This window comes from Durio zibethinus, chromosome 28 (genome assembly GCF_047325235.1).
Source record: "Durio zibethinus cultivar Kanyao isolate XHJ-2024 chromosome 28, ASM4732523v1, whole genome shotgun sequence".
NCBI lineage: Eukaryota > Viridiplantae > Streptophyta > Magnoliopsida > Malvales > Malvaceae > Durio > Durio zibethinus.
This window is the reverse complement of record NC_143189.1, coordinates 6,734,477-6,757,595: the sequence shown is the minus strand read 5'-3', so window position 1 is coordinate 6,757,595 and position 23,119 is coordinate 6,734,477. Positions and strand designations below refer to the sequence as shown.

General features: G+C 28.9%; 1 protein-coding gene across 1 annotated transcript; it reads right to left on the bottom strand.

The window, feature by feature from the left end:
• Positions 1–350: 350 nt before the first annotated feature.
• Positions 351–18,897, bottom strand: LOC149510692 (protein NRT1/ PTR FAMILY 1.2-like). The gene is made up of 6 exons (XM_089757063.1): positions 18,802–18,897; positions 18,634–18,657; positions 18,224–18,364; positions 3,872–4,013; positions 3,662–3,730; positions 351–628 (listed from the first exon to the last, which is right to left on the bottom strand). Exons 1-6 carry the CDS (start codon positions 18,895–18,897, stop codon positions 351–353), a joined length of 750 nt encoding a protein of 249 aa, XP_089613189.1.
• Between the last annotated feature and the right edge of the window lie 4,222 nt (positions 18,898–23,119).

The following is a 23,119-nucleotide window of genomic DNA, read 5'->3' as shown; positions in this document are numbered from 1 at the left end:
TCTCCAAATCTGAGTATTCTCAGGTTTATTACGCCTCTGATATATATCCTTCATCAATAAACATCTACAAATGATGTAATTAAGCACATTGTGAAGATTCAACCCTGTTACAAGCCAAAAATAATTTTCGCAGCGAGCCTCATTAAGATTGTCTGCAACCCAAATTGGTTTTCCATCTCCTGAAGTAATCTCGTTGACAATGTTAAAGAGAGCACTACTCAATAAATGTGCCAATGCCAGTGAGAGAAAGAGCAGGGAATCACCAGTACTTAACATGGTCTTAGGGAACTCGTGATGATGAAACTCGAATTGCCCCAGTGAATTCGAAGACTCAGCTAGCCCATCACGATTTACAGTGGGTGAAGCCACATTACTGGCATGTTTACCATTGCACTGGGATTTTTCACATGCCCCTCCTGGATTTCTTTGCTTCGTCTCGCATTCTCAACCATTGCTGTGAGTCCCAAGGCTAAGACAGGGAGGAATAACCCAATTTCCATCGTCAATTGGACACTGATACGTAATTGCTTACCCCTGATCCTTGATGCCAATGGAATTATCGAACGCTTATAGAGAACAACCAAACCGCTGCTGTTCCATAATCGAACACGGTTAGCTAAAGAGGCACCTGGTGTTTGGAGACCTCAAAAAATGTGTCTATTCATAGTACTATCCTGAAGTACCAGAAACCATTGTTAACTTCCAGTGTTAGCTTCCAGCTATTGGTATCAAGATCCCTGTAGATTTACCTAACAATATGGAACATCACATGCACTAAAAGAAAATATCGTATTACGGTGGTTTTATAGTAGCCATTTACTTACAAACACCGCTAGCTTTTGTGTTTCTATAAAACTTAAGACATTTATTATCAAAACGCCACTAAATATTCAAATAGCGGCGTTGTTAGTTATAAACGTCACCCAAAATTTGATATTAGCGGCGTTTCTCGATTAAAATGCCTTAAATAATCCTGCTTTAAAATTTTCAGTGAATACTAAAGGTGTTTGACAAAAAACGCTTGAATAATCCAGTTAAAAAAATTGATAGGGAATTACTGAAGGCATGTTTTGGCAAACAACGTCTTCAATAATCCTCTTAGAAAAAATTGTATCGATTATTGAAGGCGTTTTCTACAAGAAATGCCTTTAATAATTGGACCAAAAAATTTTATAGGCTTATTGAACAAAAACGCCTTCAATAAATATTATATCAAAATTTTTGGATCATACAGATGTTAACCATAAGGTGGTAGGTTCGATCTCTCCATTTAGCCATTTTTGAGTTTTTGCAGAGATTATTTGTAATTAATTATTCTAGGCATTTTTTTTTTGGCAAAAACGCCTTCACCAATTGCTTTAAAAAATTTTGTAGAGAATATTGAAGGCGTTTTTTTGTAAAAACGCCTTTAATAATCCATAGGAAAAATATTGAATCGATTCTTGAAGGCGTTTTTGGCCAAACTCGCCTTCTATAATCCAATCAATAAATTTTTATTTGTGATTATTAAAGGCAATTTTTGTCAAAAACGCCTTCAATAATCCATAGACAAAAGTTGGAATGGATGCTTGAAGGTGTTTTTGGCTCAAAACGCCTTTAATATTCCAGATAATAAATTTAAATGGTTGGATTATTGAATGCGATTATTTACAAAAACGCATTCAATAACATTTTGTTAGGGATTATTCAAGGTGTTACCTATAAGAAAATGCTTTTAATAATCCATTCGATTAATTTTTAATTAGTATTATTGAAGGCAATTTTTTTTAAACGCCTTCAATAATCCATACAAAAAAGTCAAAACGGATTCTTGAAGGTGTTTTTTGCCCAAAACGCCTTTAATATTCCACACAATAAAATTTTTGGTGAGATTATTGAAGGTGGTTTTGGTAAAAAACACCTTTCAAACTTTCTGTTAGGGATGATTCAAGGCATTTTCTTACTAAAAATGCCTTCATTAATCCCATCAAACAAACATATTTGATATTGTATATGTCAGGTCAGTTGTAGCTTTATGCCTAAAAAATGTTTGATGTCAGTTGTATATTTATGCCTAGAAAACATTTGGTTTATATATGTGATACTACGAATTACATTTTGAAATTTATATAATGAATAATGTTATATTTCAATAAATTATCCACACATCCAAAATTAAAACTGATAACGTTATTGTATTAATATACTTTTCTGAAATAATCGTACTTAATAATATATTAAGTACACATAATGTATTCATATTAAGTATACCAATAATATTAAACCAATACCCCAATGTACAAATTTAAAGTTTCCATTCAACATGGCATGTTAAAAACATTATAACAATTTATTCCTAATATATTTACATTCAACCAACAATGTCTAACCTTAAGGTTTATCAACATTGATAAATGATAATACATACTCACACTATTTTTTATGGACTTCATCCAGTTCCTTTTCTGTGAAGTTTTCTTTACTCTCCTACTAAAAAAAAACTCAGAAGTAAATGTTAATAAATGAGAACATAATGCACATATATTTTTTTTGAAGATATAATGAGTTTATGAAATTTATACTTACCTTGAATGATGTGGTCATAAAATCATTTAACACAATCTCCTGCATAAAATGAAGGATATAATATCTATATTCAGTATTACTAGGTTAACGAGATATCTAAAAATTAAATACATGATATTATGAAATATTTATCTACACAAACTTAGCATAAAAGAATAAATTTCACATTTACTGGTAATGACACCCATTTCAGTTTCTTTATATTTTTATCGAATGCAGTTATTACCCTAAATTGAAAAGAAAAACATTATTTAATACTTAAATAAAATTACTTATGAAGAAATATAATATATATAATATAAGAAAGTGTAATACCTCTTTATAAAAGTTTGAATATCGAAGTTAGGCATCGTCGTTGGATTAACTGAATTAAGTAAGTATGACGTTAAAGATTTGGTGTCAATCACAATAAGTACCCAATGACGACTGCAAAAAAATAACAATGATATATTTAGATTATGCATCGGATCAAATTTGAGTAAGGTTGAAATATAACTTACTGTGTATTATACGGGAGCAAATAATAACCAGCTGGTCTTTTCATGCATTGGATCACATGATTAGCATGATAAGCAATTGTGCCACTCTGCTCACCAATGAAGTTGGGGTCAATGAATCTAAATTTATTAGTCAACTATTTTCCCTTGAGCTCTCTATATAGAAAGCTGCACGATAACAATCAACACTGATAGTTAGTATTACACCGTAATATAGATTACTACATATTGAATATGCATATTTATATTTATAAGCTAACCTCATATAAGCAATGATATCAACAGCTAATAATTCATCTAATTCACAAAATTTTTTAACCTTCTCCACACCAATGAAAGAAATGATGGTTTATCAAGTAACCCTTCCTCAAACTCAATGGTTATGAAGTTTTCTTCGGATAAATGCTCCAATGAATATTTGGATAACTCATCCATCGTAGCTTGAATAAAGGTCATATTGTAGTTCGAACATCCTACTACAATATTTAATGAATAAGTATTAAAACCAAATCAATAAATATAATAAACAAATTAATATTAAAATTATAAACAAAATCATACTTCTTAGGTGGTAGTGGAGGATGGGTTTGCTTCCTTACTTGCAACGAAAGTTTCTCCTATGTGAACGATGTTATCAGATCGGCCTACTAGCATGTTATGCCGTATTGCTGCCAACACGGACTCCAAAGCAGTGAGTCTTTGCTATTACTCATTAAGGCGCTGCTCTTGGTCATCAATTTATTGCTGTTATTGCTCAATGATTGCTTCATATTGTACATTTCTCATTCGTGAGGTTTTATGTTGATTACCAAAAAACTTTGATGGCAAGACAAATTTACCAATCCCACAAACCTGACCAGGCCTTTCTTTAACGCATAATGCTAAAGACAAATAATCTTCACCATACTGGGTTACCAGTTCACCAAATTTGACTTTAACAGTATAATCATCCTGAAAGACAATAATAATATAGGCTGTAACAACAAATCTATACAAGCTAGTATACATTTATGCATACAACCACAATGCCAATCATACATTATATTAAAAAAGTAGTTATACATACAATTTTTTTTGCCATTTCTTCAGTTGCTTGATCTGCAAAGGATCCATCCTTCCGTAGATGTCTTTGTTTTCAGACATCCCATCTAGAAACTTCGGTGTCAAAGCTCGCTAATTTTTATTAAATTATCACAATAAAAAAATCAGAATATATGAAATGAATGTTCATAAATATTCATTAATGAGTATAAAACAAGTGTGCGAATACATATAAGCTCATACTTCATATTTGCATATCCCTTTCTCGCTATCTAATGGTGATATTATTGTTTGGCCCGAATGTTCTATTGGTTTTCTTTGATTTTCTACAAAAGAAAGAAATTACGTTAATCACATATGAAGATTAAAGGATATATTGCATAAAGACTTATAAACAACTTTTTTGGTAATGAGTTTACGTACTAAGAAATCTTCTGAAAGCCGATATTGAATAAAATTTGTCCAATCTTCAACATTTATCACATCTACATATGCCATAGGTGGAATAACCAATACATCACCTTCACCAACCAGTGATAAAATATATTAGGTTATCAATATGCTTTTAAAGTCTTTGAATGCTTTCCCAGTAAATTACAGCACAATCTTTTTACAGTCAATTGAGATGTCGAATCGTTCCTAAATAAGTTAACACAATTAGTATGAACACATTGAATTTCAATGAAATTATCATTTAACAAATTTTAAAACAAATAGTTGAATAAACATACCACAACCGACTATCATATATCATTATTTAGATTATTAGGAACTCATCGTCAATCGGTATATGTAATTGAAATCCTACGACGAATGACAGCTCCGATATGAATAGCCATATTTGCAGTTCTTTTAGACACAGGCTGTCCACTTTGATTGAAGTCAACATGAATTTTTATGTCACTCACTTTAATTTGTTTATTTGTGCCCCTTCCCTTTCTTTTTTGGCCTACAGGTGTGTCTTGTGTATATTCATTAAAAGGAGAATGATGTTGTTTGGAGTCTATAATACCTACAATCTTGATCATAATTATATGAATTACACAAAATGACTATCTAAATTTAATATCGTATGTAATTAAATATAATCAATATCATACTATGTACAAAAACACTATTTAGCACATCAATCAGCAATATGCTCAGACAACCTTTAGCAAACCACTTAGAAACACCATTCAACATACAATTCAACCCCTCAATATCATATAATACCATTTAGCAAAATAATATCAGACAATAAGGTTCATCAAACCATTCAGCAAACCATTCAACATATAATTCAACCCCCCAATATCATACAATACCATTTAACAAAACAATATTAGACAACAAGGTTTAACAAACCATTCAGCATATGATTCAGCCTCCTAATATCATACAATACCATTCAGCAAAACAATATCAGACAACAAGGTTCAGCAAACCATTTAGCATATGATTCAGCCCCCCAAGTTTCAACAAAACAATATCAAACAACAAGTTTCAGTAAACCATAATATTTAAGGCATACTACATAGAAATAGTATACATGCATAGGTCGTTATGGTTGGATGACTATGGTTATGGTGAAGTTAATGAAAATATATAAACGCATATGTAAATATTAAGGAACCCAAAAAAAATCTCTATCGAATATTATAAATAATACAGTAAACTGAAAAAAAAAAAAACTTACCAGTAAAAAGAGAGGTGTGCACCATTGATTTGTTGAAGGTCGGTGGCGACGATAGGGATAAAGGAACCAACGGTTTGATAGAAATGTGTTTATCGATTTGGTTTGGTTGATTAACATAGCTTTTAATCATTTTGTGTACTAGCAGTTTGTGATTTCGATGTTCAAGGTAGGGAAATGAATATAAAAATTATTATTAAAGGCATTTTTTTAGAAAAAAATACCTTCAATAATCCCTTTAAAATTTTATTAGAGATTATTGAAGGTATTTTTTACAAAAAGCCGTCTTTAGTAATCAAAAAAATAATTTTCAAATGAAATTATTAAAGGCGTTTTTCCTCAAAAAATGCCTTTGATCATTCTAAAAAATTATTGAGGGCATTTTGAATAGAAAATTGCCTCTACTGATATCCTTATGATAAGGATAGAGGGAATTATTAATAGCGTATTATGTACAAAATGCCTTCAATAATTATGTACTTCAAAAGTTTATAACAAATTATTGAAGGTGTTTTATAATAAAAGACGCTTTTAATAATCCCAAAATTTTTTTAAAGAAAATTATTGAAGGCGGTTGTTATCTGCAAATGCCTTCACTAATTATCTACAAAATTTAAAAGGAATTATTAAAGGTATTTTCTTGAATATACACCTTCAATAATCGTGTTAAAATTTGTGTAACGGTATATTAAAAGCGTTTTACATTAGAAGACACATTTAATAATCTCAACAAATTTTAGATGGAAATTATTGAAGGCATTTATTATCAAGAAACACATTCAATATTTATGTAGAAAATTTAAAAGGAATTTGAAGGTGTTTGTCAGTAGAAGACACTTTTAATAATCCTAAAATTTTTTAAAGAGAAATTATTGAAGGCATTTGTTAATAATTATGCACTAAGCTTAAAAGGAATTATTAAAGGCATTTTTCTGAAAAGGTGTTTTTCAGTAGAAGATGCCTTTAATAATCCCAAAATTTTTAGAAGAAAATTATTGAAGATGGTTGTTATAAAAAAACACCTTTAATAATTATGTACCTAATGAAATGTAATCGGTGAAGGTATTTTTGTAGAATAAATGCCTTCATTAACCATAAAAAATTTTAAGTTCTCGATTATGAAAGGCATTTTTCACCGGAAGATGCCATTAATAATAACTATAATTTTAATTGGAAATTATTCAATGCATTTGTACATAAAATAAAATAAAAGCATTTAGTAAAGGTATTTTTCTAAAATAAACGCCTTCACTATCTGTCTTAAAATTTGAGTAGTGAAATATTGAAGGTATTTTGCACTAGAAGATACCTTCAATAAATTGCTTCTAAAAATAAAACGAATTAGTCAAGGCATTTTTCTGGAATAAAAGCCTTCAATAACCCCTTAAAATTTAAGTTGTGTAATATTAAAGACGTTTTCAATAGAAGACGCCTTCAATAATCTCAAACAATTTTTATCTAAAAATTATTGAAGGTATTTTTTGTAAAAAATCATCTTCACTGATATTCAAAGATAAAAATGAGGGAATTATTAAAGGCGTATTATGTAAAAAATGCCTTCAATAAATACACAAAAAATTTAGATGAAATTAGTGAATGTGTTTTTGTGGCATAAACGCCTTTAATAATCTTTAACAATTATACTATGACTTTGTTGAAGGCACCTATAATATATTCAAAAAATATTTAGTAGGGAATTATTGTAGACATTTTTCTTAGTAAATGCCTTCTATAATCCGGTCCAATAAAAATCTTCCCAAAGTTAGCACATCTAATCACCAACTTCAAGCTTCATTTTCATTATTATACTATTTCTCTTTTCAGACCAAGTACAATTTACGTTCTCTTTCCTTCAGCTTTTAGTATTCGAACATTGTCTTTTAGAATCCTATTTTGACTATTGATTACTTATTTACTTTAGCTTTTACTTCATTCAACTATTCTTGTAGCTTTTAGAATTCGTGATTTTTTTTTATGTAAACAATTTTCTCTAAAACCCACCTTATTTCATCTTATTTCAAACCCAACTACAAATACTCTTGGGTACTGTCTATGTTAGCAGTAGAGTGTTAACATTCTTAATATCTAGTAGCTGATAAATTACTTTACAACAAGGAGTTTTCATTTTTTGTAAGTACTAGTATTGTTATTATTTTTTGTTTAAAACATAGTAAACTTAAGTATTGTACATATTCATTTTCATATAAATTATTTATATACATTTGGTCTGATAATGTAGCAAGTATTAAATGGATAAGAGTTGGATGCAAAAGTCAAGATTAAATCAAAAGTACAGAGATGGAGTGGAAAATTTTCTTAATTTTACATTTGAGAATACAAATAAAGATAATATGATATTATGCCCATGTGTGAAGTGTGCTCATATCGACTGACAAATGTGTCAAGTTATTTTTGAACATTTAATTTATACTGAATTTATTTTGGGATATGTTAATTGATATTTTCATGGAGAGTTTGTACCGTCAAGGTCTTCCACTAGAGTTTCAATACCAACATGATCCTTTTATAGCAAATGACATTGAATGCATGTTGTGAGATGCTTTTAACATTCATAACTAATATTTTTGTAATCTTTCTCCCTAAAATGAAAGATTTAATCAGTTTAATATTGAAATGAATGAATTTGATGAACTTGATATAGGTGTACGTGACCAACAACCTAGAGAAGAAGCATTAAAGTTTTATAGGTTGCTTGAGGATATGAATGAATAACTTTATAAGAGATCGAAGCATTCAAGGTTATCTTTCTGTGTTCGTCTTTTTCACTTGAAATGCTTATATGAATGGATGAGAAATTCTCTGACTTTATTATTAGAGTTTATGAAAGAAATGTTTCCTTTTGTAAAAACTCCTGAATCTTATAAGGAATCAAAGAAGATGATCAATGATTTAGGTCTTGGATATGAAAAAATTCATAGTTGTCCCAATGATTGCATGTTGTATTGAGGGGATAGAAAAAATCAAGAATCTTGTCATTTGTGTGGTATTTCTTATTGGGTGAATAAAAATCCCAATGAAAGGTTGAATGAGGATAGTGATAAGGTATATGTTAAAAAAAAACTTGTTAAGGTTTTATGCTATTTTTCATTAATACCAAGACTTCAACGACTCTTTATGTTTTTCAAAACTACAAATTCAATAAGGTGACATCATGAGAAGCAGATGGATGATAGATCATTGAGGCATCCTGCAGATTTTTTAGCATAAAAATTATTTCATTCTAGGTTTTCAAACTTTGCATCTGATCTTCAAAATGTTATGCTTAGACTAGTATCTGATAGATTCAACCCATTCAAAATGATGAGTACTTTTTATAGTACTTGATCAGTTATATTGATTCTTTACAATTTACCACCATAGATTGCTTTGAAGCAACAGTCATTTATATTGTCTATGATAATTTCAGGAAAAAAAAGGTCTGAGTAATGATATAGACATCTACTTATAACCTCTTATTAAAGAGTTAAAGCAATTATGGGAATGTGTTGAGACCTATGATCTATCAAAAAAAGAGAACTTCAATATACGTGTTACTTTATTCTGGACTATTAACGATTTTTTTGCTTATGCGAATTTATCTGGTTGTAGTACAAAAGATCGTTATGCTTGTCCATGTTGTGCTGTACAAACATGTTCGAAGTGCTTATCCAATGATAGGAAGTTATGTTATATGAGACATTATCGATGTTTAGATGCTAATCATCGATGGTTAGATGCTAATCATCGATTTAGATTCTAAAAATATCTTTTTGATGGAACTGAAGAGTTGAAGAGATCGCCTTTACCCATTAATGGGTCTAATATTTTTTCAAACTTAAAAGATATCAATTTCACTTGTAAAAAAATGACTCTATTAAAGAAAAGAGTGAGGGACATCTTTAAAGGTGTCTAGCCTTGTATTATGCAAGTTAGTGATACTGATACTGAAGTTGGTGATCTTGATGTTCAAAGTGATAAAGAAGATGATAAAGTAGATAACCCCTATGAGTCTGAGTAGTGAAAAAAAAGAAGTATCTTTTTTGAGTTACCTTATTAGGAATATAATTTATTACGCCATAACTTGGATTTGATGCACATAGAGAAGAATGTTTGTGAAAATTTTATTAGGATAGTTCTCAATGTGAATAGAAGATCCAAGGATGACTTAAAAAGTCGACTTGACCTAGCTGATATAGAGATTCGTCTTGACCTTTATCTGAAGTTGCTTCCTAATGGAAAATATTGATTGCCTGCTGCTTGTTTTGGGATTTCTAAAGCTGAAAAAGATGTGTTTTGTAAGATTTTGAAAAATGTCAAAGTTTCGGATGGCTAAGCGTCAAATATATCGAGATGTGTGAATCTGAATGAGTAAAAATTTTCTTTATTGAAGTCACATGATTATCATATTTTGATGTAAGACTGACGTTCAATTACTTTACGTTCATCAATGTCAAAGCAAGTCACATCTGTGGTAATTGAATTGAGTAACGTATTTAAATCTTTATGTTAAAAATATATGAATGTGAAAGAGCTTGACAAACTTCAAGATCGAGCCAAAATTACTTTATGGCATTTATAGAAGATTTTCTCTCCAAACTTCTTCACTATTATGATGCATTTGGTTATCCACCTTTCATATGAAGCAAAAGTCGATGGGTTGGTTTATTATCGATAGATGTATCCTATCAAAAGGTATTATTTGTTAATAGATTTATTACATTTTTATTAATGATCAAGCCACTCTACTTAAAATAAGAATGACTAATATTTTATGCTATAGATTTTTGGAGAGGTTAAAGTCTTATTGTCGCAATAAATGTTATCCAAAAGATTCTATTGCTGAAGGATATTTAGTAGAAGAGTGTATAACATTTTATTCTCGTTATTTAGAAGATGTTGAAACAAGATTTAATAGACCATCGAAAAATGTTAGTCTGCAACATATAGACTCTGTCTACAATTATCTTTTTCATAGTTTTGGACAACCAATAGGCAAAGCTGAATTGGTGGAGTTGGATGATAAATCTTGGGCATAAGCACATCTATATGTTCTTTTTCATCATAACTCAATTGAATCGTTTCACATGTAAGTTTTTTAGCAAGGAAATTATTCATTATATTAAGCATAATTTATTATCTTTTTTTATTGTTAATACTTTATCATTATGCTTTATAGAGAGTATATAAATAATTTGAGAGATCATGCATATTATTGATGATCAAACCCTCGAGAGGTTGATAAATTGTTCGCTAAAAACTTTCATGAATGGTTAGGTGCAACTGTAAGTAATGCCATACTTCCCATTATGAGAAATCTACATAGAATGCTTACGGTATAACAACATTAATAACATATATATTTATTCCACTTTTATAGGTTTAGAGTGGAAGGCTTATTAGCGAAAAAGTGAAGTGTCTTTCACACGATCTGAACTGGATTGTGAAATGATACAAAAGTTTCATCATCAATGGATTTAGATTTCACACTAAATCCCATGAGAGATTTAGAAGTACACAAAATTCAGGAGTTATTATGACTTCATCAATTACTAGCTATGCTAGTGCTAGGGACACAAACTCTTTAGAAGAAAATGTTGACTATTATGGCATGATTAATGACATCATTGAGTTGAATTATTATGGTAAGTGAAAAGTTGTCTTATTTTGGTGTGATTGGGCTGATGTGAATAGTGCAAGAGATATTAAAAAAGATTAGTATGGATTTACACTTATGAATTTTTCTCGATTGATTCACACTGGATAACAACTCATCGATGAACCTTATATTTTTTTATCTCAAGTCAAACAAGTATTTTACTCTGAAGATCCCAAAAAATTAGGTTCATTTGTTATTCTTCGAAACACACCTAGAGACTTATTTGATATGGGGTTAGATACCAGAGATGATGTTGAACATGGAATTGAATTTTATCCTTTTGTTGAATAAAGTTTGGATGAAAATATCTCCAGTACCTACGCTCAGTGGGTCTGCGAAGATGTTACTGAAGATATTTATGAACCATGAAATGGTGCATCTATAATTTGTAATTCAAGTGCTTAAGATATAATGTAGTAAATGATTGTATGCAATTAATGTCACATTTGCTATTGTATAATTATTGTATTCTAAATCATACATTATCTTTTGGTTTAATTAAATCTATATGTTCTTTATATATTGTAGGTTTTGATTTCTTAACTTCTCATTGTCTTTATATATGTTCTAAACTAATATTTTTTCTATATTCGCTTTTATAATATAGGTAAGTTACAATGTGAAGGAGTATGTTGAAAGGAATATATATCAGAGATATTAGTTCAGAATCATCTACGACACCTGTTGATATTAGCTATGGACTAAATCTTTTGGAGGGAAATGAACATACTGTCGGATCTAACTCTGTCACTTTTAACCCTTCAACTGATATTGGATCTGGCAATACGGGATGTCTAAATTTAAATAGTACCCCATCAATTGATTGTGCTTTAAATTTGAATGCAGGTATGATATACCCCAATTTTAGAATTCGACTACAATGATAAAAGTATTACAATTTTACAATTTTATTTTTTATTTGTTACAGTTGATAACAATGGTCAATGGGGGACTAGAAGTCAGACAATTTTGAAGGAATTGTTTGCACTACCTCCTAACGAGCATATTGTAGTATCTGCAAACTCTTATAGGCAACCAATTGGTAAAGAGGCTTAACTGTTGGCTGGATTTCTAGGCATGCTAGCCCATAATGGAATGAAATTGCCCATTCATTATGAAACATGGCATAAAGTTCCAGAAGAAGTTAAGGCCGATGTTTTAAACTTTATTGAGGTATTAGTATAATTAATTACATATAAAAAAATTTTTTATTTTACATTTTGTTTACTTATTCAAACTTTTTTTATTGTATTATTACAGTCAAGATTTGTACTTGAAATACCAACTTTATTTGTGCTTAAGTGATTGGGAAAGAAATGGAAAGATTATAAGCATAGTTTGAAGAATAAGTATTTCTATAAAAAAAATTACTGTAGAAGTGATGATGGAAAATCTACCCCATAATGTGATTAGGTGGTAATATGAACAATTAGTTAGATTTTGGTTCTCAAGAAAAAAAGAGGTACTAGTTTATAACTTTGTATAGTAGAATAAAATGATGAAAATGCTTTATGGTTTAAGTTGGTGATATTTGTATTTCTATCATATACGCAATTAATTTTTATGACAGGAAAGAGAACAGATTGGGATTGGTAGCAAAAAGTAATAGAAATATAGCCACACAAGTGGATTAAAAAGTTTTGCAAGAAAGCAAAAAGAAATAGTAAGTATATGATTTTAAACTTATTCCAATGAATGAACTTTTTGTGCCATTAAAAGGTAAATATGCAAATTAACAGTTATTGTTCTATTTTAATAATTTTGATAGTTTCAATAGATGATATTAAACTTATTAAAAGTTTTGAACTTAGTTGACACGGATGATATGTATGAATAAGTTATTGTTTACGTATATTTAGGTAAAAATACAAATTTGTTGTTATTGTTGTATTTTAACAGTTTGGATAGTTTCAATACTTGATATTAAACTTGTCTGATTGATTGAACTTGGTTTCTACGGTTGATATAGGAGAAAAAGTTATCGTTTATATCTGTTTTGGACTATTTTTGCATATAAAAGGCAAATATACAAATTAAAACTTTTGGATGGCTTTCAATATATTGAATGGCTTCAATCCATGATATTAAACTTGTCCAAATAATTGAATTTAGTTTCCATGATCGATATGTGTGAAAGCGCAAAATGTTTTTATTGTTTGCTTATGTTTAAGACTATTATGTTATTACAGGGCTAAAATATAAATACATGAAATTTAAATTATTCAAAATTTTAATACTTGATTGACAGGCTTGATATGCATGAATAAGTTGTGGTTGATATGGATCCTATCAAATAACATATGTTTTTGTATAGGAGAATGAGATGGGCGATAAAATTAGACTTGTGAATTTTTTCGCATAACACTCACAAAAAAAGATGAATATTATATGAATGTCGAAACATAAGAAATTATGGTAATTTGTAATATGTATTTTAACAGAAAGTAAATATTTACTCTTTGTAACATATTATCAATTAATCATTAAACTTGATAGTTGTATATGACAAATTCACAAAACAAAGTGAAAGAGAAAATAATTGCCGAGATTGAAGTAGCATCTTATGGTTCTCTCAACATGTAAGAAATGAAAAATTGGATATTCATAGAAGTTGCTAGAAAAGAAAGGCATGAACGGGTCCGAGGCCTTGATTGGGTCCAACACCATCTGCCTACTATGGATATAGCTTTCAGAAATTTACATTCTCAACAAGTCAATTTTCGCGAGACATTTCAATATTGAGAGAGGAGTTGTAAACTATGCAATAACATTTTTAGCAAATTGAAGTAGAAAGAGAATAAGAATGTGCCAAAATTGAGAAAGAACGTGCTAGAATGGAGCAAGAGCATGCAAAATTTCAGTAGTTGTATGATCAATTTGATCATCTTATGAATTTTATGCAATAATAATTTACAAGAAATGATCTTGGTGTTCTACCAACTTAGGTATTATATTTAGTAAATATTTAAATTTTTACATATAAAAAAAGCTTACAATGAAGTGTTAAAAATTGTATGGTATTATTCAGTAGGTTCTTAAGTATGCTAGTGACCAAGGTGAAAAATTTTCTTCATCAATTGGCAGCCAGTAAAATGTATGCAGTCATCAATTTCATATATTTTAATTTTTATTTTGTTAATGTATTAAAAATATTTGAATGTTATTATACTAATTATTAAACTTTGTATTAATTAGATGCATATTTAAACGTGAATTAAGTTTATATTAATTTCAGTTTTTGAATTTAAGCTCTTTTATGAAAATAAAAATTATTAACATAAATTAAAAAAAATACATTTTTACATAATGACGGGGTTTGCGTTCAAGAATGTTGCTAAATGAATAATTTAGTGGCGTTTGAATCATAAAATGCCACTAAAAGTAGTGGCGCTCTTACCAGCAAACACCGCTAGTTAAGTGACGTTTTTTTTATACAAACGCCACCAAAGCAACAATGTTTTTCTCATAAAAATGTTACTAAATTAACAACGTCTCAAAGATATAAACGCCGCTGATATAGAGGTATTTTCATATACAAATGCCTCTAAAGTAGCGGTATTTGCAGTTATAAAAGCCACCAAAACAACGATATTTTTCTCATAAAAATGTCACTAATTTAGCAGCGTCTCAAATATAGAAATGTCACTAAAATTGTGGCTTTTTAGATATAAACGCCGTTAATATTAAGGTATTTTTTGGAAAACGCCGCTATTTTTTGCAACATGTGTATAGCCGACACTCTAATTGACGTTTTTTGCAAACGTTGCAAATCTTTTAATGGCATTTATAAACGTCGCTAAATGTTAAAAAAAATGCCACTAAAAATCAAAACCCTTAGTGACAATGACATAATTTAAAATTTTAACAAAATTTAATAAAAACATAAAAAATATATTTTATGCTTTTCATATCTAAACGAACTGTGTCATATAATTTTTGTATAAAATATGATACGCATATATAAATTATCAATATTTTATATGATATGAATATACTATATCTTTATTTTTTTTTACTTTGTACTATGCAGATTCTCTAACATCCAAGGCCAATCCATCCAGCATTACCAAAAAAATGAAGTACTACTAACAAAAATTTTTGTTGATAATACTTAATTTTTCGTTGGTAATATTATTGACGGATTTATCGATGGAAAATTTTCATTGGTGTTAGCTAAATAAAAAATTCTATTCCGTCAGTATTACAAAATTTTATCGATAAATTACCGATGGAAAATTCCATCGATAAAAGTCCATTTTTTGTCGATATATTATTCTAATAATTTTTTTCAAAAAAATCTATTAGTAATAATTAAAAATCAATCAGTAGTATTTACTATTTTCGTCTATAATATTTATTTTTCAATCATATTTAACTATTATTTTATAATTTTGTATTATTTTATTATATTTTTAAAATTGTTTTTAAAGTAATCATATGAATACTAAAATATACATGAATAAAAAATAAAATATTTTATTTCCTTTATAAAAAATATAATAATATTTTACAAAATTATTTATAAATTCTAATTACATGAAAATACAAATCCTTAACAAACATTTGGTAACACACAAATTAATATACAGTAGTATTAGTTTTAAGTTTACATGCCTAAGGCACATAGGAAGTAGTTATTTCTACCCCTATAACATCGGCATAATGTCATGCAATTTTCACCACTAAAGTCTCGTTACATGCAAGTTCATTCCTCCTAAAAAGAAAAAAAAATCCCAAAAAGAACGAAATTGAAAAAAGAATCCAGCAACAGCATCATAAAATGACACCAAATCCATCAATAATACCATGCTACAAAATGCAGGGCAAAGGGGGTACCATTCCTCATCTTTGTAAGCATAAAAAAACGCTCGTTTTTCGGTAGATATATATTCTGGCTTTTACAAAGTAAAAAACGACGGCTACTTAACATCCGATTTTTTTCAAGTCACAAGTCTCAAAACAAGATAAAACCAAATTGATAACATTATTCTTCATTAGCACCTACGCTCAGCTTCAGCTAGTAGTATATCATCCTTATGCTTTTGAATGAATTGCCTGTATGATATCAATCCTTTTCTGAAAAATTTACTTACCATATCATATTATGGAATGAGATAAAAAAAAAGATCCAATAATCAAATTATAAGAAGAAAAATTATGAAATTCACCTTAATTAAAAGAGAACTTGAATGATGCCAACGATGTGATGAAATGAAAAGTAATTCAAACCTCATTTAATACAAGAATCCCTAAACGAGATGGAAACTGAGCCTTTGAGTACTCCCTGAATTGGAAGCATCACCATAACCAACATGGCCAGAATCCCAATCTGCGGAAGCACTATTGTTTGGCAAAATAAAAAGGAAGGAGAATAAATAGATAAGATGAATCAAAAGTTGTTGCTTCTGTATTATATAATAATGCATTATCACCTAATGGAATTTTAGAAGGAAAATAATTACTCATCATAGTGTCGTCATTAACTAAAATTATGCATCATTTCATAGACTCCCAATTTGATCATATGCGTATCAATATTTTCCAAAATGATGCTGCTATCTAACGGAGACAAAAAAGTAAACCTAAGAGCAAAAGACCAGTTTTGAGTTTTGACCCATTGTTAATCTCCAATTATCATAATTCATCATATGAAGATGAGTTATTCCTAACCAGAAGGAATTTGTTAGCTTCAAAAGTGTATTACATATTGAGAGTTCTACAAAAAAATAAAAAATAAACCCAATAACTATTATACAACTATTATAAATTTTATCAACCTTTCATCAATATAATAATTTTTTTATTTCAATAATTATTATTAACTTTTTAAAAATATCAAATATAAAATTTTTTTAAAACAAATATAAATCTTAATACATATTAAACTCAAATTTAACATAAAGTCAACATAAATCTTACATATTTAAAAGTTAATAAATCTATAACAAAAAATCTAACAAAAATTAAGAAAAAAATCGAATAAAAATTAAAAAATACTCAACAAAAAATCTAACAAAAATTAACAAAAAGTTAAACCCAACAAAAACTCAACATATCTATAACAAAAAAAAATTTAACAAATCTCAACGAATCTATAATAAATCTCAATAAATCTAATAAAAAAATCTATATTAGTGACGGTGGAGAGGAAAATGACTAGCCAGTGATGGGACAAAAGTGGTCAAGAGACAGAAAGGTGGAATTTGGAGGAATTTGAGGTTTGAAGAAAACTGGGGTTTGCCGAATGTGGGAACGGGGGGTTTAAAATTTTGACATTTTTCGACGACTTACAAATATAAAATTTCGTCGGTAATCGGCAACCCACAAATATTTTTAAAATTTTTTTTATTGATGGAATTTTTTCATCAATAATATATAATTCGTCGACAAAAATATTATTGATGGATTATTGATTAAAAATTTTTATTCATAATTTTCATGATAATTCCTGTCATATTCTTATCTATTGATTATCGAAATATTTAATTTTGTTGATAAATTTTATCAATATTTCATTAATGATATCTGAATTTTTTAATAATTATATTCCGTCAATATGTAGACAATAATTTGTTAGTAATTAGTAACGAAAAATTTTAGAAGGTGAAATTCAATTGATACCAAAGATAATTCTGATAGTGTGGGCCTAGCTCCTGTTCAGCATTTTAATGATGCACGGTTTGTTTACAAAACCAAATTTTCACTTGGGATAGTAATCTCTGAACCCTTTCCCTGATGGCAACTTGATTTTTGAGATGGAAATGGGAAGTTTCTATTCTTATAAGAGACCGCAAGAACTTGTTCAAAGCCATTGAAAAGGCTTGTGCTTGCTTTCCGGTTGACATTGAGGGAAGAAGCAATGTAAAACGCCATAGCAGCCAGAAACGTTAGATATGCGCAAACCCCATATCCCACCTTCCACCCACATATCTGTAGAATGTAAATGACAACCGTCAAACTAGGCAAACCACCAAGGGATGCTGCAGCATAAGTAGCAGCCGAAGTAGCTCTCCAGTTTCTTTTCGTTTTTGTTGCTCAACTTATCCGCACCAAATGGCATGGAAACTGGCCTAATATCGCCAGCTCCCATGGCCTTGAAAAAAGGCACAGACTAGGAAACCCAGCTGGCCTGTTGTTGCGGATTTTCAGCTTTGAGTTAAGGGATCAGAAAGAGGAGGCCTTGCCTGTGGTATAAATACCGTGAAACATAGAATTGACACACCCTGACAATATAAAGTCAGGAGTAAGAATACAAATTAGAGATTCTATTAACAAGACAAGTAAAACAGAACATCATAACAACTATCCTTAAAAACATTGAGAATCAAAACTGCAACTGACGTTATAGAATAAGAAGAGCTAATTACCAGTAAACTGGAAATTGAACCCAAGCCAATGGTAATGACACGGCCCGTAGGTGCAAAATTCAGATTTCTAGTTTTCAGGAAAGAACTCACAGTCATCATCGCAAATCTCCATTTGATCATGCTGATCAGAAGCATCAATCAAAAGCCCCCATCAGACAATGAGTCGGTACAAGCCACATTCCTTTCAGACATGTCCAACTTGGCACTACCCATATCTTGGATTGCTGTTGTTTATCCATCTTAAATTACAAAATAACTGCATTTGGTTTGCGAGGGCATCCACGTTTTCATCTCAACCTCAATAAGTTTTTGTTAAGGTTCCATTCTCGGAACCTGCAGACAAATTTTGTTCCAACTAAAATACTTTATGTATGTAAGGACTAAATTTATGACCAAATTATTCTTGTACTCAATTAAGAACTAGTTACGCCAAAAAAAAAAAAAAAAAGAACTTGTTACAGAAAGACCAAGTCATAATTTAATAGCATATGGGTTTGGCCGTCAAATTAGTTCTGATTGTCTATATTCATTGAGGAGAAGTGTCAGAACCATGCCGATTGCCGAAAAATATGCTCGGAAAACTACAATAACTTTGGTGCCATATGTGTTCCTAAGAACACCAGATCGATGCACTGTTGCTGTATCATTGAGGCTTGACTTAGCATTGTTCTGATCAGAACAAAAAAAAAAAAAAAAAACTTAATCTAATTAGCTTAGTATTATTTGCAAGTATAGTTATTTTTTCTTGAATTCTACTACTTGAAATTAAAGAGTGGATAATCATCCAAAGTCTATAGTTTTAATTTTGTTCCTTTTTTTTTTGTCAATTTTGTTCAGTAGAATTAGAATAATGAAACTATTGTCTCCTTCACTATAGTTGGATTATTACTTCAAAAGGTGTGTTTAAATATTTACTTGGCTTCAATAACAAATTCGTACTTGAAAACAATAGAAACTATGGCCAAGTTTTAAATTTAATCTAGCTGGCAATTTCATCCTAGCTCCAAGCTCTTCCCTTTATCTAAATTCTAAAGCCAATCGCCTCGGGGTATAGATTGGTGAGGCTGTTGGAGTGTTTGTTTTTCAAAACGCTTGTACTCATCTAACTTGTTTCATTATAATGAAAAATTTTTGTAATCGAAGTTAGTATAATGCCGTGCCACTTAAATGTTGATATTTCTTATTGATTATTTTATGGTAAAATTTACTGGCTGCCATGTCGATATCATCAAAGAGTTGTTAAATCACAACAGTGATATCATCTTTGAAGCCAAATTACCTAACAGGATGTACCCAAAACGAAAGGCATGGTAATGAAGCCACCCTATATATAGTCTTCTCGAAGTATGTTGGTGTGGGCTGATTCCCCTGCATCCAAAGGGCGACTTAGTTTCATGTCTCCTTTAGAAGGAGACAGGGAGCTACAAAATCTTTTGTCAGTAATTGTGGTTTCACAGCTTCAATTTTTAAATCAAACTGGACAGGACAAGTGATCTATCTGTCTACATTTATATAAAAGCCAAAACCAGAATTTTTGGAACTCTTACTTCTCCCAAATATAGGAAATCTTTAGCCGCTTCTTTTGGAAAAGCAAAAAGTTAGTATGCTTTAAATTTTTAAAAAAAATTAAAAATTCTTGTATTCACTAGTAGTATTTAATATTTACCTCGGATAAAATGCATTTGTAGTCCTAAATTGGTTTTATTTTGATCTCTAATCCTTAAATTATTTTATGATAGTCGTAAACTTTTTTTAAAGGTATTAATATGGTTTCTCTGCATAAAATTAAAAAAGAGTTACAAATCAAGGTAATAAATTTAGAATTATTACTCTTTATGATCATATCAAAATATATTTATTACAAAAGAAATAAAATTTAGAAAATTTTATAAAAGGAAACAAAAGTATAATTTTTTCCTTGATTTTAAAAATTCTACTTAAAATTAGAGGTAAAATGGTACTTTAGTTTCTTTCAGAATAATTATAAAAATTTTACTTTTTTCTAATAAATATATTTTAGTATGATAGGAAAAAAATAATTTTGGGTCTATTATCTTATTTATTTTTTTCTTTACTTAATTTTATTTCTCAAATATTTATAAATTTTAATAAAAATATAAAATTCAGTCTTATTAAAAATAAAGCTATAAATTATTTTTAACGAGAAAGAAAGAAATAAAATGTACCAAAATAATGTAAATATATTTATTAGTAAAAAATAAAATTTTTAAAAAATGTTAAAAAGAAAACCAAAGTATCATTTTTTCTCTCTTGATTTTAAAAGTTCAACTTAAAATCAGATGCAAAAATGGTACATTATTTTCCTTTGTAATAATTATAAAAATTTTATTTTTTAATAAATACATTTTGTTATAATAGCAAAGACTAATGATTCTAGATTCATTACCCTAATTTTATTTATTTATTTTTATTTTATTAAATTTGATTTCTTTAATATTTACAAATTTTGATAAAAAATTGTAAAATTAAATTCAATTAAAAATAAAGTTAGAAATTCTTTTTAATAAAAAAATGAAACATACCCAAATAATTTGACTCTCAAGTGATTGATATTTATTTCTAAAATAAAATATAAAAAAACTTGTATAAACTAAAGGACTTAATTAATAAAGTTTACATTTTAACAGTTTAATAAACTTAAACAATAAGGGAAGCATTCTCATTTATTAAGTGATTTTGAATGAATTACTTATAATAAACTATTTCCTCAAGAGATTATAGTAGTAAATAAGTTTGTTGTCTTAGGTTGGTATAATTTTTTAGAGTTTCAAATTATACTAGTAATAATTTACATAAATACTTTCTAAAATTATTAATTATCATTTACTTCTATTTAATTAAGTGTTAAAATATTATTTGGGTATGTTTCTTTTTTTTTTCTTTTAAAAAAATTCTAGCTTTATTAATAATAGGATTTAATTTTATATTCTTTGATCAAAATTTATAAATATAGGGGAAACAAAATTTTGACAAAATAAGAATAAAGAAATGAAATAAAATCATGGTGGACCCAAAATATTACTTTTTGTTATCATACTAAAAATTATTTATTAGAAAAAAAAATAAAATTTTAAAAATTATTAAGAAGGAAACTAAAGTGTAATATTTTCCCTAATTTTTATTTAAAATTTGAAAATCGGGGGGCAAAATTCATTTTTAAAAATTTTAAAAGTTTTATTTATTTTTAATAAATATATTTTAATATGGTAGCAAAAAGAAATAATTATAGATTTATTATCTTAAGTTGTAATTTTTTTTTTATTTTTATGCAAAATTTGATTAAAGGATTATATTGAAACCATTTCAAGGTTTGAGACTAACGGACTTTGCCCTGCTTACCTCTCGTAAAGAACAGTAATTATCTTGAAAACACATGTAAATCTTTAATTCACAAATTAGAAACCATTTTGCAAGTATAAAGATTTTCTTGTTGTTGGATTTGTTAGGATATTTCACTCATAATAATTGGTAAGCCTTTTATCAAAGACAAAGATTGAGTTTTTATCTTGATAATTAATTATGATTTAGTTATGAGATGAAAAGCTGGATGCCTTTTACTGACGACGGATCCATCCTTTTAAATTAAGATATTCATAGACAGTCAAAATGTGGAAAATAACATGAAACTTTGAACTGGCCACCAAATTCCACTTTACCAACTTCTACTTTTAGATCATCAATCAGGAGAGTCAGCCAACCTTTGTCAAAAAATCCCAAAACCACTGTCGGAGACGTCGAGCTCAAGACCAAGAGTTTTGATGTAAGCTACTGCAGAAAACTTGACATGATTGTTTTCAGGATTATGACTTTCTTTGTCCATGCCTTCATCACATATGTGTCATTAACTACAAAACACCCAAAAGTAAAAAATTTACTGTGATTTTCGTAATAACTAAAACATAATTTGGTCATGCAAACTTATCCCGGGCTGGAAGGAGAAAAAATTGTTAAAAACTTCAGCTTCAACTTCCAAAAATCTGTTGCTCTAACAGAGCTAGAAGTGGAATTTTGAAAGTTTATTAATACCACTGATTTAAGAAAATCTCACTAATGCCTTTTTTACTTCAGCTCCTCTGCTTTTTCAATGAATCCTGGAACTTGCATCGAGCTGCCAATCATGTTGGAAAAAGAATAAAAAAGTTTTACCTGCATGCGGGAGTAAAAAGCACTACAACTCCAAAGAGAATGACCAGTGGCATAGCCACATATAAGGTAAATTTATGTGTAATCTACTAATATTAACCCCACTAAAATTAATAATTTTCTTTTAAGAAAAGGTAAAAATCCTTAAAAAGTC

Bases quoted from the DNA above. Each gene is read 5' to 3' on its own strand.
- LOC149510692 (XM_089757063.1), bottom strand. From the start codon at position 18,897: ATGACTGTGAGTTCTTTCCTGAAAACTAGAAATCTGAATTTTGCACCT. The intron at 18,658-18,801 runs GTAATTAGCTCT...TTATATTGTCAG, and splicing joins GTTCAATTTCCAGTTTACTG to GGTGTGTCAATTCTATGTTT. The intron at 4,014-18,223 runs GTCTCTTATAAG...ATTGTCTTTCAG, and splicing joins GCTTTGAACAAGTTCTTGCG to GATGATTATACTGTTAAAGT.